This window comes from Oryctolagus cuniculus, chromosome 4 (genome assembly GCF_051225735.1).
Source record: "Oryctolagus cuniculus isolate XC-2025 breed Fujian yellow rabbit chromosome 4, ASM5122573v1, whole genome shotgun sequence".
NCBI lineage: Eukaryota > Metazoa > Chordata > Mammalia > Lagomorpha > Leporidae > Oryctolagus > Oryctolagus cuniculus.
This window is the reverse complement of record NC_142870.1, coordinates 143437419-143450920: the sequence shown is the minus strand read 5'-3', so window position 1 is coordinate 143450920 and position 13502 is coordinate 143437419. Positions and strand designations below refer to the sequence as shown.

Here is a 13502-nt window from a genome sequence, read left to right as displayed (position 1 = left end):
CTCTTTAAGACTTGGTAGTTTGTCTCCACAGAATTATTAGATTTGTGTGAGCATTAAAGCAGAACTGTAGCTCACTCTGTGATACTGTTCAAGCCTAATGATGTATGTGTGTATTCTAACACTACAAAAAGCGAATCATAAGGCCAGCATTGTAGGGTAGCAGGTAAAGCCACCATCTGCAATGCTAGCATGCCATATGGGTGCCGGTTCAAGTCCCAGATGTTCCACTTCCGATCCAGCTCTCTGCTATAGCCTGGGAGAGCAGATGGCTCAAGACCTTGGGCTGCTGCACCCTCATAGGAGATCTGGAAAAAGCTTCTGGCTCCTGGCTTCAGATCCGCTCAGCTCCAGCCATTGTGGCCATTTGGGGAGTGAACCAACCAGCAGGTGGAAGACCTTCTCTCTGTCTCTGCTTCTCTCTATAGCTCTGCCTCTCAAATAACTAAATAATTTTTTTTTAAAAGTGGGTCACTTACCTGTCTTGCTGTCTTAATTTATTCTGAGGAACATTTTCTGAAGTTCCCCTTTATATTCTGTTTTTGAGTCTAAAGGTGTTTGCCGTTTCCTCCTCTTCCCAGAAATGCCTTAGTCATGAAGCCTTGTGAAATCCGTATCCATGATTAGGGTCATTGCTGTTATTTCCTCTTACAGTTCTCTGGCCAGCTCACAGGATGGGGTTTCCTGGTGAGAAATGGAGTGGGGCAGGGAGGAGATTGAGAAGAGAGAGATCCTTCAATCTGCCCCCTTTCTGCCTCCCAGCCAGGCTGTATACTTGTGTTCCTGTGGCTTGGCCTCTGCATTTGGATTTTGTCCATTATATATATATATATATATATATATATATATATATATATATATTATATATATTATATATATATATATTTATATATATAATATATATATATATATAAAGATTTTATTTATTTATTTAAAAGAGTTACAGAGAGAAGGAGAGACAGAGAGAGAGAGAGAGCAATCTTCCAACCACTTGTTCACTGCAAATGGCTGCAGTGGCCAGCGTTGGGCCATGCCGGATCCAGGAGCCAGGAGCTTCCTCCAGGTCTCCCACATGGGAGAGCTATACTTGGACCATCCTCTGCTGCTTTCCCAGGCACATTAGCAGGGAGCTGGATTGGAATTGGAGCAGCTGGGGCATATAGGATATGTAAAGATTTATTTATTTATTTGATAGGCAAGGTTACAGAGACGCAGAGGTAGAGAGAAAGAGAGGTCTTCCATCCTCTGATGTACTCCCCAGATAACCACAATGGCCAGAGCTGCACTGATCCAAAGCCAGGAGCCTCTTCCAGGTCTCCCATGCAGGTACAGGGGCCCAAGGACTTGGGTCATCTTCCACTGCTTTCCCAGGCCATAGCAGAGAGCTGGATCGGAAGTGAAACAGCTGGGACTTGAACTGGCACCCATGTGGGATTCTGGCATTGTAGGCGGCAGCTTTACCCGCTATGCCACAGCACTGGCCCCTGAGTTTCGTCTTAATGAAGCCTGGCAGAGCCTAGTTGGTAAGGATGGGATCACTACTCCTGATGACTATTGTCTTGATCACTTGATGAAGCCAACTGGCTATCAACTCCTTCCCAAACCAATTACCTCTGTTAATAACACTCGTCTGTCCCTTCATAGGCTCTTTCCCATTAGAGACCACCCAAAGAGAGTACAGGTTCCTTATTAATTTTTTAAGGTATTGATAAAGTTTGTGACAGACTTACCATGTATCAATGTTTATGTAGCACATCACTTTGGCAACTTACACCTTGGGGCACTTCTCGTTATGATCCAACTGCCCTGGGATAAATGGTCCCCCAGTACATGTGTAGGCCTTGGATTATGCATTGCATTTTCCATGTCTGCTGCATCCCTGAGGCAGCTTTTTCTGGTTCACATCTCAGGACTCATTCAGTGGTAAATCTAGTTATTGCAATGGAGAAATAGCACACACTCTTGATAGGATATTTGAAAGGTTGGGCCATAATAAAACAGCTTCCTCATCTAACCTAATTAATCTAAGTCTCGCAAACAAATAGGTTAAAGCTGGAGAAAGTTAACTTGAGTATGTACCCTATCCCCTCCTCACATCCTTTTGTTTGAATGACCCCGACTGTGGTCCAGAACTGTCACTTCCTTTAAGAAGCCCTCCCTGACCCTTGTGGTATCCAACAAATGCTCTTAATGCTGTCCCAGTTCTGTGTTTATACTTCAGTCACGCCACAGTGATGTAATTATTTGTCTGACAGCTTCAAGGTCAGGGAGTGTGTCTCACCCTGATTCCCTGCAGAGAGCATACCCATGATAGGTGCTCAGTACATGCTGAGTTGGTGAGTCTGGCATTGGCTTGCTATCCCAGCTACACAATCCTGTCTGCTTTCCCTTAATCCTTGCTTCCTGCTGCTCTGTATGAGAGTGAAGCAGCTGATGAAAGCATTCTCTTTCTCCGAGAAGAAACTCCAGTCAGCAGCACAGAGGCACAGGCTCCATACAGTTTCCACATTAGGCCAGCCTGGCCTAAGCTGCTTCAAACATGTTGCTTCCTTCTCTGTTCCTAGATGCAAGAAAAGTCAAGTTCTAACTGCATATGCAGTATAACTGATGAGCAGTTCTGGGCTTACTAGACAGTCATGGCTTTGGGAGCAAGAAGCAAATGGAGGCCTTGGGAAAAGAGGGGAGCTTTCCACCTATGGCTCTTCCACAATAGAGTCTACATCCAAAAAAGCCTCGTGAGTTAGTCACAAGAGCTTTCTGTAGAAATGGAATTCTCAAAATAATAATAATAATAATGGTAGTAAATTATATTTTCCTTTTGATTTCTGTCATAGTATCATCTATACAATATGGCTACCTTTGCCCAGCTATGGCTGAATGCCCAGCAAAATCACCAAAGTGTTTGGGTTCTCTTTTCTGTAAGGTAGACTTTGCTTGGGTGTGGTTACTGTTAGCAGTGATGTCAAGAATTGAGAAATCAGCATTGAGGGTGGCACCTGTGAGGATCCATGCACCTTCAGGTGAGAAGTTGCCCAAAACTTGAGGAAGCTCGACTCTGGGGACTCCAGGACTTCAGAGTTTCCTGATCACTGGCTCTGTTCTTTTTCAGACATTGTGCATACTAGCCAACATAGCAGATGGGACAACAGCAAAAGAGCTTATTATGACCAATGATGACATCCTGCAGAAGATCAAGTACTACATGGTAAGCCTTTGTCCCCTGCACTGCAGCATTCGAAGTCAGAGATCATGGCATCGTTAGCTCAAGACAGATTGTGCAGAGGTTTTCGGAAGGAGGATGGACTGCTCTGTGGCAGATGCAAGGAACTCTCTTCCATCCTGAAGAAAAGGACAAACTGACTCCTTGAAGCCTGTGCCATTTGGTAATAGCCAGCTCCCCAGCCTGGTGATGATTGCCTCCCTCTCAAGGCTTCAGTCCCGGGTGGACGGACTCTCTAGCCCTCTGGCATCTTAGTCTCTGGACGGCTTCATTTCCACATGCTGCCACCTGCTGCCACGGCCATTCCCTGCATCTTGTCACCACCACACTGTGTCTGGGCATCAGACATTCTTCTTTTTCTTCTGTCAGCATTTCCTAGTAATCCTAACAAAATTCTGCTTGTGGAAGAACCTTCCCTTCCTCCCCATCTCCCACTTAACCTGTCTTCTCCTTGCCTGCCATGTCCGAGTTAACTATAGAGAAAGGCACAAAACCGAGCTGGGTGGTCATGGTTTACAAAACCCAAATGGACATTCAGTCTGGCCCAGTGAGGTTTGACTCTGAAAAGCAGTTGAGAAATAGGTGTATCTTGATGGTTATGGGAAGTTAGGTTTCAAAGATTATTGCCTTGTCTCCTCCCTCCCAAGATTTTTATTTAATAGGTATGAGGTATAAAGTACTTGGGTGGTTCTTTATGTGAACTTGAGAACCACTGGCTTAGGGGAGTCTCATTATCCCGTGGCTTCTACTGTCACCTCTATACTGATGATTCCAAGTGTATACTTCCAGCCTAGACTTCTCTTCTGAGTGCTGGACCCATTTATTCTCCTCCATGTGGCTGCCTAATAGCCTCTCAAGCCTGATGTTTAAAAATGAATTCTTGGGGGGCCGGCGTTGTGGCTCACTTGGCTAATCCTCCACCTGCGGCGCCGGCATCCTGTATGGGCGCCGGGTTCTAGTCTCGGCTGCTCCGCTTCCAGTCCAGCTCTCTGCTGTGGCCCGGGAGGGCAGTGGAGGGTGGCCCAAGTGCTTGGGCGCCTGCACACTCGTGGGAGACCAGGAGGAAGCACCCGGCTCCTGGCTTTGGATCGGCGCAGAGTCAGCCGTAGCGGCCATTTGGGGGGTGAACCAACGGAAGGAAGACCTTTCTCTCTGTCTCTCTCTCTCTCTCACTGTCTAACTCTGCCTGTCAAATTAAAAAAAAAAAAAAAAAAAAAGAATTCTTGGGGCAGGCATTGCAATGCAGTAGGTTAAACTGCTGTTTGGGATGCCTGCATCCCATATTTATTTGAAAGGCAGAGAGGTAGAGAGAGAGAGAGAATGAATGAATGAGAATGGTCTTCCGTCTACTGGTTCACTCCCCAAATGGCTGCAACAGCCAGGGTTGGGCCAGGCAGAAGTCCAGAGCCTGGACCTTCATCTGGGTCTACCACGTGGGTGCAGGAACCCAAGCACTTAGGCCATATTCAGCTGTTTTTCCAGGTACATTAGCAGGAAGCTGGATCAGAAGTGGAGCAACCAGGGGCCAGTGCTGTGGCATAGCAGGTGAAGTTACTGCCTGCAGTGTCAGCAGCCTATATGGATGCCAGTTCATGTTCCAGCTGCTCCACTTCTGATCCAGCTCCCTGCTAGTGTGTCTGGGAAAGCAGCATAACATAACCGAAGTGTGTGGGCCCCTGCACCCATGTGGGAAATCCGGAAGAAGCTCCTGGCTCCTGACTTCAGATTGGCCCAGCTCTGACTGTTGCAGCCATTTGGGGAGTGAACCAGTAGATGGAAGATCTTTCTCTCTCTCTGTCTCTCTGTCTCTCTCTCTCTCTCTGCTGTTGCCACTTTCTAACTCTGCCTTTCAAATAAGTAAATAAATCTTTAAAAAAAAAAATAAAAGTGGAGCAGCCGGGACACAACCAGTGCCCATATGAGATGCCGGCTTTGCAGGTGGCAGCTTTACCTGCTACACCATAATGCCTGGCCTTTGCCTTTCTAATGGCTCTGCCATCTACTCTTTCTTTCTTTCTTTCTTTTTTTTAAAGATTTATTTATTTATTTGAAAGTTAGAGTTACACAGAGAGAAAAAGGAGAGGCAGAGAGAGAGAGGTTTTCCACCTGCTGGTTCACTCCGCAGCTGGCCACAGCAGCCAGTGCTGCACCGATCCTAAGCCCAGAGCTGGTAGCTTCTTCCAGGTCTTCCATGAGAGTGCAGGGGCCCGTGGACTTGGGCCATCTTCCGCTGCTTTCCCAAGCCATAGCAGAGAGCTGGATCAGAAGAGGAGCAGCCGGGACTCGAAACAAAGCCCATATGGGATGCCGGCACTGCAGCAGCGGCTTTACTCACTACGCCACAGCACCAGCCCCTACTCTGGTTCTCAAGCCTAAGAATCTACCTTGATCCTCTGGCTCTGTTCCTTTATTCATCCAGTTTATCAGCAAGTCCCATCAGCCCTTTCTCCAGAACTGATCTTGAATCTGTTTACTTCTTTCCATCACCAGTGTCTCCACCATAGCCTAAGCCACAGCACTGCATGTCTGATTGATTGTAGTAATAGAATAGCCTCCTAGACACTTCTGCACTGTCACTCCAGTCCCTTCAGCCCAAGTGGTCCTCTGAAAATGCAAGTCAGGCCTGTCCCTCTGCTGCTTAAATTGTTTAGGGCCTTCCTTTCAACTCAGTTACATCGAGACCCCTTACTCTGCCCTACAAGGACCCAAGACTTGGCCAAGCCCACTTCTCTGAAAGCAAAACTCTCTCATCTCAGACCTTTCCAGGAAGTTTTCCTTTTTCGTTGAACCCCCGACCCGTGGCTGTTTGCACACGTACCACCTTCTGTTCCTTACGTCTCTGTTTAAACGTTGCTTCCGTCAAACAGATATTTTCGTTGCATTCCAGCTGAGCTAAACACCAAACTCTCCACCATCCAGTTTTCTCTCTCAGCAATTTGTTTCCCTGAAAATATATTTAATGGGGGCCAGTGTTGTGGTACTGCAGGCTAAGCCACTATTTTTGACAACAGCATTCCATATTGGAGTGCTGATGCAAGTCCTGGCAGCTCACTTCTGATCCAGCGTCCTGCTAATGCACCAGGAAAATGGAAGATGGCCCAAGTGCTTGGGGCCCTGCCGTCCACATGGGAAACCAGGACAGTTTCGTGCTCCTGACTTCAGCCTGACCCAGCTGTGGCCATTGCCGCTATTTGGGGAGTGAACCAGCAGATAGAAGATCTTTCCATCTCCCCTCCCTCCCTCTCTCCTCCTCCCCCTCTCCCTCCCCTTTCCTCTTCCTCTCCCTACCTCATCTCCTCCTCTGCCGCTCTGCTTTTCAAAAATATCTTTCTGAATGTGCAATACACATAGCAAATGCTTATTTGTCTTAGTTTATACAAATATTTGTACATACTATTATACAAATATACAGATATTTGTTTTAGAATACACTAATATTCCTTGATGATCTGATAACAGGAGCAGATAAGCTGTATTCTGTTTAGTCTTAGTGGAGCCCAAACTGGACATTTCTTTAAAAGTGTTGTCAGGTAGAAGACGGAAGAATCACTAACCATAGAATTCTTTTTTTTTTTTTTTTTTTTTTTTTTTGACAGGCAGAGTGGATAGTGAGAGAGAGAGACAGAGAGAGAAAGGTCTTCCTTTTGCCGTTGGTTCACCCTCCAATGGCTGCCACAGCTGGCACGCTGCGGCCGGTGCATGGCGCTGATCTGAAGGCAGGAGACAGGTGCTTCTCCCGGTCTCCCATGGGGTGCAGGGCCCAAGAATTCTTTTTTTTTGGACAGGCAGAGTGGACAGTGAGAGAAAGAGACAGAGAGAAAGGTCTTCCTTTGCCGTTGGTTCACCCTCCAATGGCCACTACGGCTGGTGCACTGTGCTGATCCGAAGGCAGGAGCCAGGAGCCAGGTGCTTTTCCTGGTCTCCCATGGGGTGCAGGGCCCAAGCACTTGGGCCATCCTCCAGTGCACTCCCTGGCCACAGCAGAGAGCTGGCCTGGAAGAGGGGCAACCGGGACACAATCTGGTGCCCGACCGGGACTAGAACCCAGTGTGCCAGCGCAGCAAGGCGGAAGATTAGCCTAGTGAGCTGCGGCGCCAGCCACCATAGAATTCTAATGGAAGAAGCAATGCCCACCTCTGTCTCTGCTTGATTTAGGTATTTTCCTGCATGAAAAGACAAGTCTGTTTCAGCCTTCAGATTTATTCTTTAAAGATTTTATTTATTTAGTTGAGAGATACAGTTACAGATAGTGAGAGGGAGAGACAGAAAGATCTTCCATCCTCTGGTTCACTCTCCAAATGCTGCAATCCCTAGAGCTGAGCTGATCTGAAACCAGGAGCCAGGAGCTTCTTTCAGGTCTCCCACACAAGTGCAAGGGCCCAAGCACTTGGACCATCTTCTACTGCTTTCCCAGGCCATAGCAGAGAACTGGATTGGAAGTGGAGCAGCTGGGACTTGAACTGGTGCCCATATGGTATGCCAACCCCACAGGCAGAGGATTAATCTGCTCCACAGCGCCGGCCCCTCAGCCTTCAAATTTAAGTTTGTGGGAAACCATTGAGCATGTAGTGCCATTGTGAGTAAATCATTTGAATGTACTGGGAAATACTTTTTTAATTGGCTAATACAAAAATCATCTATAAAGATTGTTTTACTATTGGGTCCTCTTGTGTTTAGGAGAAAGCACTCTGTGTATCAGCGATCCAGTGTAAGTAGAAATGGTTGAACTTTGGGGGCCAGCACTGTGGTGCAGCGGGTTAAAGCCACAGCCTGCAGTGCCAGCATCCCATATGGACACCAGTTCACCTCCTGGCTGTTTCACTTCCCTTTTTTTTTTTTTTTTTTTAAGATTTATTTATTTGAAAGTCAGAGTTACACAGAGAGAAGGAGAGGCAGAGAGAGATAAGAGGCCTTCCATCCGCTGGTTCACTCCCCAATTGGCCACAACACTCTGGAGCTGCGCTGATCCAAAGCAAGGAGCCAGGAGCTTCTTCCAGATCTCCCATGTGGGGGCAGGGGTCCACAGACTTGGGCTGTCTTCTTCTGCTTCCCCAGGCCATAGCAGAGAGCAGGACTGGAAGTGGAGCAGCCAGGACTTGAACTGGCACCTATATGGGATGCCAGCACTGCAGACAGTGGCTTTACCCACTGTACCACAGCGCTGGCCCTGCTCCATTTCCAATCCAGCTCTCTGCTATGGCTCTACCTCTCTCTCTAACTCTGTCTCTCACTCTGTGGCTCTACCTCTCTCTGTAACTCTTTCAAATAAATAAAATAAATCTTAAAAAAAAAGAAATGGTTGTATTTGAGTACATAAAGTAAGTTCAACAAGAATTATTTTTAAAAGGAGGTTTCTGGAGGCTGGTGTTATAGTGTAGCTAGTAAAGCTGCCACCTGCAGTTCTGGCATCCCATATGGGCACTGGTTCATGTTCTGGCTATTCCACTTCTTTTGTATATTTTTAAAGATTTTAGTTATTTATTTATTTTGAGGGGTAGAGTTACAGCTGGATAGGAAGAGGAGCAGTCGAGACTAGAATCAGCACCCATATAGGATGCCAGTGTTGCAGGCAAAGGCTTAGCTCAGTACACCACAGCGCTTGCCCCGGCTGCTCCACTTCTAATACAGCTTCCTGCTAATGGCCTGGGAAAGCAGCAGAAGATGGTCCCCAAGTGTTCAGGGATCTGTCACCCATGTGGAAGACCCAGATAAAGCTCATGGCTCCTGAATTTGACCTAGCCCAGCACTCATTGTAGTGGCTCTCTGGAGAATGAACTAGGAAGATAGGAAGATCTCTCTCTCTCTCTCTCTCTCTCTTTCTCTTTCTCTCTTTCTCTCTTTCTCTCTCTTTCTCTGTAACTCTGACTTCCAAAATAAATTTTAAAATCTTAAATAAAAAGGTTCTTCAATCATATTAGAGACATTTCATAAGTAGAGATTTGATCACGGTTTTTTTGGATAAAGAAATAAGAGTAATTTGATTATGCTGAAAGCTGAATGTGGTGTCAGAGAAGTAAATCATTTAAAAATTGTTTGTGAACATCAAGTTGTATAATTCTTTGACCTTATCTTCACTTTCTTCCCTAAAGGATTTGTTGGACCATTTGAATAGGAAAATTAGTAACTGAAGTGAAAAATATCAAATGCACATCCACCCAAGCAATGTATTGGCCTCTAGAGACTAAAAGCATAGTCTAAGTCAGAAGCATAGAACTGTCATGTGTCAGTAGCTCTGTGAGTGTGGGCTAAATCATAAATTGCAGGCTGTGTCTAGGGTCCCAGAGGTATTTTATTTGGACAGCCAGATGGTTTTTAAATTTTGAATTTGAGTGTCTTTGGGCAAGGCTTGCGTGCCACAGTTTGCCAGCTTCCCCAACATTCCTTGTTGTCTTTAGCCCAAGCTTTCGCTCATTAGTGTTAACTTTGAGGCTTCTGTTTTAGACTTTCACGCTGTTACAGTTGCCTATGATGCATTACCAGACGGTGATCTAAACTAGCGTCGCCTCTCTTTTGATTTTTTTATCTGCACCACCAGGGTCATTCACATGTCAAACTGCAGCTTGCCGCCATGTTTTGTATATCAAACCTCATATGGAATGAAGAGGAAGGTGAGATTGGTGAGATTTGTTCTGAAGAAAATCACGGGAAGAGAGTCTCACACAGGGAAGGCAGCAAGTGCCCTGAGATCCCGGGCAGAGGTGCCCCACTCATTGGACTCCTGGCCCCAAGCACCCTTGGTGGGAGAATCAGTGGGACTGGCCTGAGCTGGCTGGACAGTCAACACTGACCTCCTACCAGGGACCCAGTACGTACCAGATTCCTTGGGGCTGAGCTGAGAAGGAAGTGACAGTGTCTGCCCTTAGGGGGATCTGATTAGGAGGATGGTGAGATGCACTTGCAGAAGGTGAGAGGAGAGAGCAGGTGGGAAGCTGGGCTGGTCATTCGGCGTGGAAGAAGCACTTGTAAAGACTCCAGACAGACACGCACCGTGGGCAAGAGGGTGCATTTGTGATGGATGAGGAGTGCATCAGTGGTAGGTCTGCAAGGAGACCTGTGTAGGTTCGAGGTTCTTCATCCTGGCTGCATGTTAGAGTCAACCTGGGGATTTCACACCCGATCAATTAAATCAGTAATCTTGGGGTGGGCTCCAGGTTTAAGCATTTCTCAAAGCTCCTCCGATGATTCCAAAGTACAGCCAAGTAACAGATGCAGGTAAGGACTGGGTGTCCGTGCTTTGTTGGCTGCATCAGCATGACTTGAGGAGCTTTTCTAAATGCAGATTGCTAGGCTCCTCCTTAGGGTCTGCTCACTGAGTTCAGAGGGGTCAGTGCACGAGCTAGGCTCTTCAGTGGAGGAAGAAAGACTTAGGGAGATGCTCTGTTTAGCACTGTGTCTAGAGCAAAATGAAAGGTAAACTGGATTCAACCCCACATGCCTCGATACCCGCTACCATCTGTGTGCTGGGGAGGCAAAGCCGCCCTTAAGGAGAGCTTAATCTAGTAGACAGGTAGAACAGAGCCGCATGAAATCGGAACTGCCAGTTGTGCTGACCACGGGTCAGTGACAAGTTTGGGAGGATAGTGGAAGCAGTGCAAGGCCTAGCTGGCCACAGCTGTGGGTATGTCCTGAAAGAGTGATGATTAGACCCCGTGGGCCAGGCTAAAGACTCTGACCTTGACCCTATAGTCCGTGGAAGCATTAATCCAGTATTAGAGCCCAGGAGGAACTGCGGCAACAAGGGCCAGGAGGCAGAGAGACCAGATAGAAGGGCAGTCAGCGAGGCTAAGCACGCGGGATCCAGCAGAGTGGGGAGTTCAGGCGGGACAGGTAGGGTGAGGGGTGAAGGACAGTGGCAGAGCTCGAGATTGGCGATTGAACGTCAGAGAGAGCAGCTGGGTGGGTCACGTTCCTAGTAACCTGCCAGCTTTCATCTTCTAGGGTCACAGGAACGCCAGGACAAACTACGAGACATGGGCATCGTAGATATTCTGCACAAACTGAGTCAGTCACCAGACTCAAACCTTTGTGACAAGTGAGTATCAACATGGAAGGGCCTTCTATTGGCTGGTGCTGGATTATTTTATTAAAGGGTTTGAAGTCTTAGTAATTCACATGGCCAAACTGTAAATCTTTTAGATTCTCAAATTTTCCTTTTTAATTTTTTGTGAGCCAACTGTTGACATTTGAGTGAAATGTAAGCTAATAATTGTGAAATTATTAGCGACTCATCTCTGAATTAACATGGGTCTCGGCTACCTTAGTAGTTATCTGAATAGGACCCAGAGGCCACGCATTTACATTCCTTTGATCATTAAAATAGAGACACCTGTGGCCTTTTGGAAAGCAGAAAGATCAGTTGTGAAAAAACTCAATTAGCTCAAAAAAATCAGCTCAAAACTTCACTAAACACCTGCACTGTGCCAGGCTGGGGTACAGCAATAACCACTGAAGAGTCCCTTTCCTCAAAGAGCTCGCCATTTCCTGGGGAAGGCAAGAGTTATCATCAGAGATCCAGCTACCCTCAGAACAGCCCCAGGTGCTCTTCCTGGCTGTATTCCCTCCCTGCCAAGCTCACTGCTGAGTGTAATAACCAGTAGCAGGAAATGGCAGCTCTCTCCTTCTCCCTTTAGCCCTTCATCTGGCCTGTCCTTCTCATACCCCGCCCCCCAGCACACTTGCTATGCCCACCCTGCACTCCAGCCACACCTACTCAGAGTCTCACACCGTCGTGTATTTACAGACTGTTCGATCTGATTTGCCATCACAGTCCCCTTCTCCATGTATCCATTCATTCAGTGATAGTTTTTAAAGCACCCGCCCTCTACCAGATGCTGTTTTAGATATTGGAGATAAAATAATGAATAAAATCCTTGTCATCATAGCACGTAACATTCTAGTTCAAAAGACAGTCACCAAATGAGTAAGTAACACAATCAGGCACCATGAAGAAAAACAAAGTGAGGAATGGGCAGTAAAGAAAGTTGTTTAAAAAAAAAATGATTGATTGGTTTGTCTGTAAAAGTGATGGATGGTTCCCTCCCCATGTAGGCGCAAAGGTCAGAACTGGGCCTGGCCAAAACGAGGAGCCAGGAATTCCATCTGGGTCTCCCACGTGGGTACAGGGACCCACGGATTTGGGTCATCTTCCACTGCTTTCCCAGGCACATTAGAGGGAGCTGGATCAGAAATGGAGTAGCCAAGACTTGAACCAGTGCCCATATGTGGTGTTGGCATTGCAGGCAGTGGCTTTACCTGCTGCACCACAGCGCCCATCCTAAGAAGGCTTCTTTTCATACAGGTTGGTTAGTAAAGGCCTCTGTGAGGATATGACATTTGATCAAGGCTGAAACTAGAGTCTGCTAGGGAGCTAGAGGAAGAGTATTCCAGGCATAGGGAACAGTCAGTCCAAAGGCTGAGGCAGGAATGGACTTGGCATGTTCAAGGAACAGCAAGAAGCCCTGTGGGGCTGGAGAGGAATAACAGGGAGAATGCAGGGAGAAGCTTTCATCTTCTCGGGTCACAGGAACGCCAGGACAAACTACGAGACATGGGCTTCGTAGATACTCTGCACTTCGGCTTTTATTCACAGCTTCATGGGAAGTTCTGAGCAGAGGTGACATCATCCTCTTTGAGCTCTTAGAAGATTACCGTGGTGGCTATATAAAGAGTCACCTGCAGTAGGACAGGAATGGAGGCAGGAAACCAGTTAAAGCCTACTGTGAATGTGGAGGTAAGAGATGAGGGTGTTAAGTGGTGGAAGTGTATTGAGAAATGTATTGAGTGTATTGAGAAAGCCCAAAGCGTTTTGAATATCACATTGGCACTCAGAAACCTTGGGGATTTGGGATTTACAGATTAGGATGTTCAACTCCTATTTGTTCGGAATTGAAAACAGGTCTTTCTACTTAAAGCTGTCTTTGGGAAGATCTAGAATGCTAAGAGGAGGCTCCTCAACATGAAGTAGGATGAGTTTGGGCTCTCACCTGCATAATCTGATGGTATTTCCCCCGATTTCTATGGCACAAAAGTTCTTAAATTAAAATCCCCATTGAAAGAAGGTCTGAGCTATTTACTCTAAGTCCATCTAAAAAAAGGTGATCTTGCCTCTAAAACCACCCATCTAAAAGACTCCTTAGATAATAAAGGCCATAGAAAGATAATCAGGATAGAGTCTTTGAGCCCCAAAATAATCAAACATAGACACTTCTGAGTCAGATCCGAAGGAATTGGTAGCTTAAAGGGTATTGCAGGATTTTGATCAAGACATCCATGTGAACATCCCCAT

The 13502-nt window shown here is 46.6% G+C and overlaps 2 protein-coding genes across 17 annotated transcripts in view; one reads left to right on the top strand and one right to left on the bottom strand.

Annotated features, from left to right (window-relative positions):
- The window catches only part of NME9 (NME/NM23 family member 9), a 42707-nt gene that overhangs the window by 9763 nt on the left and 19442 nt on the right, over positions 1–13502 (bottom strand). The window lies entirely within an intron of this gene.
- ARMC8 (armadillo repeat containing 8) overlaps positions 1–13502 on the top strand; it is an 862269-nt gene that overhangs the window by 843349 nt on the left and 5418 nt on the right. For 7 of the 14 annotated variants that reach the window (XM_089332200.1, XM_017346800.4, XM_089332201.1 and 4 more), the window contains 3 exons: positions 3107–3202; positions 9753–9834; positions 11156–11249. In XM_089332200.1, the coding sequence (XP_089188326.1) occupies positions 3107–3202; positions 9753–9834; positions 11156–11249 (272 nt within the window). The remainder of the gene's footprint in view (positions 1–3106; positions 3203–9752; positions 9835–11155; positions 11250–13502) is intronic. The other 7 variants (XM_070072756.2, XM_070072761.2, XM_089332202.1 and 4 more) reach the window with 1 other exon arrangement.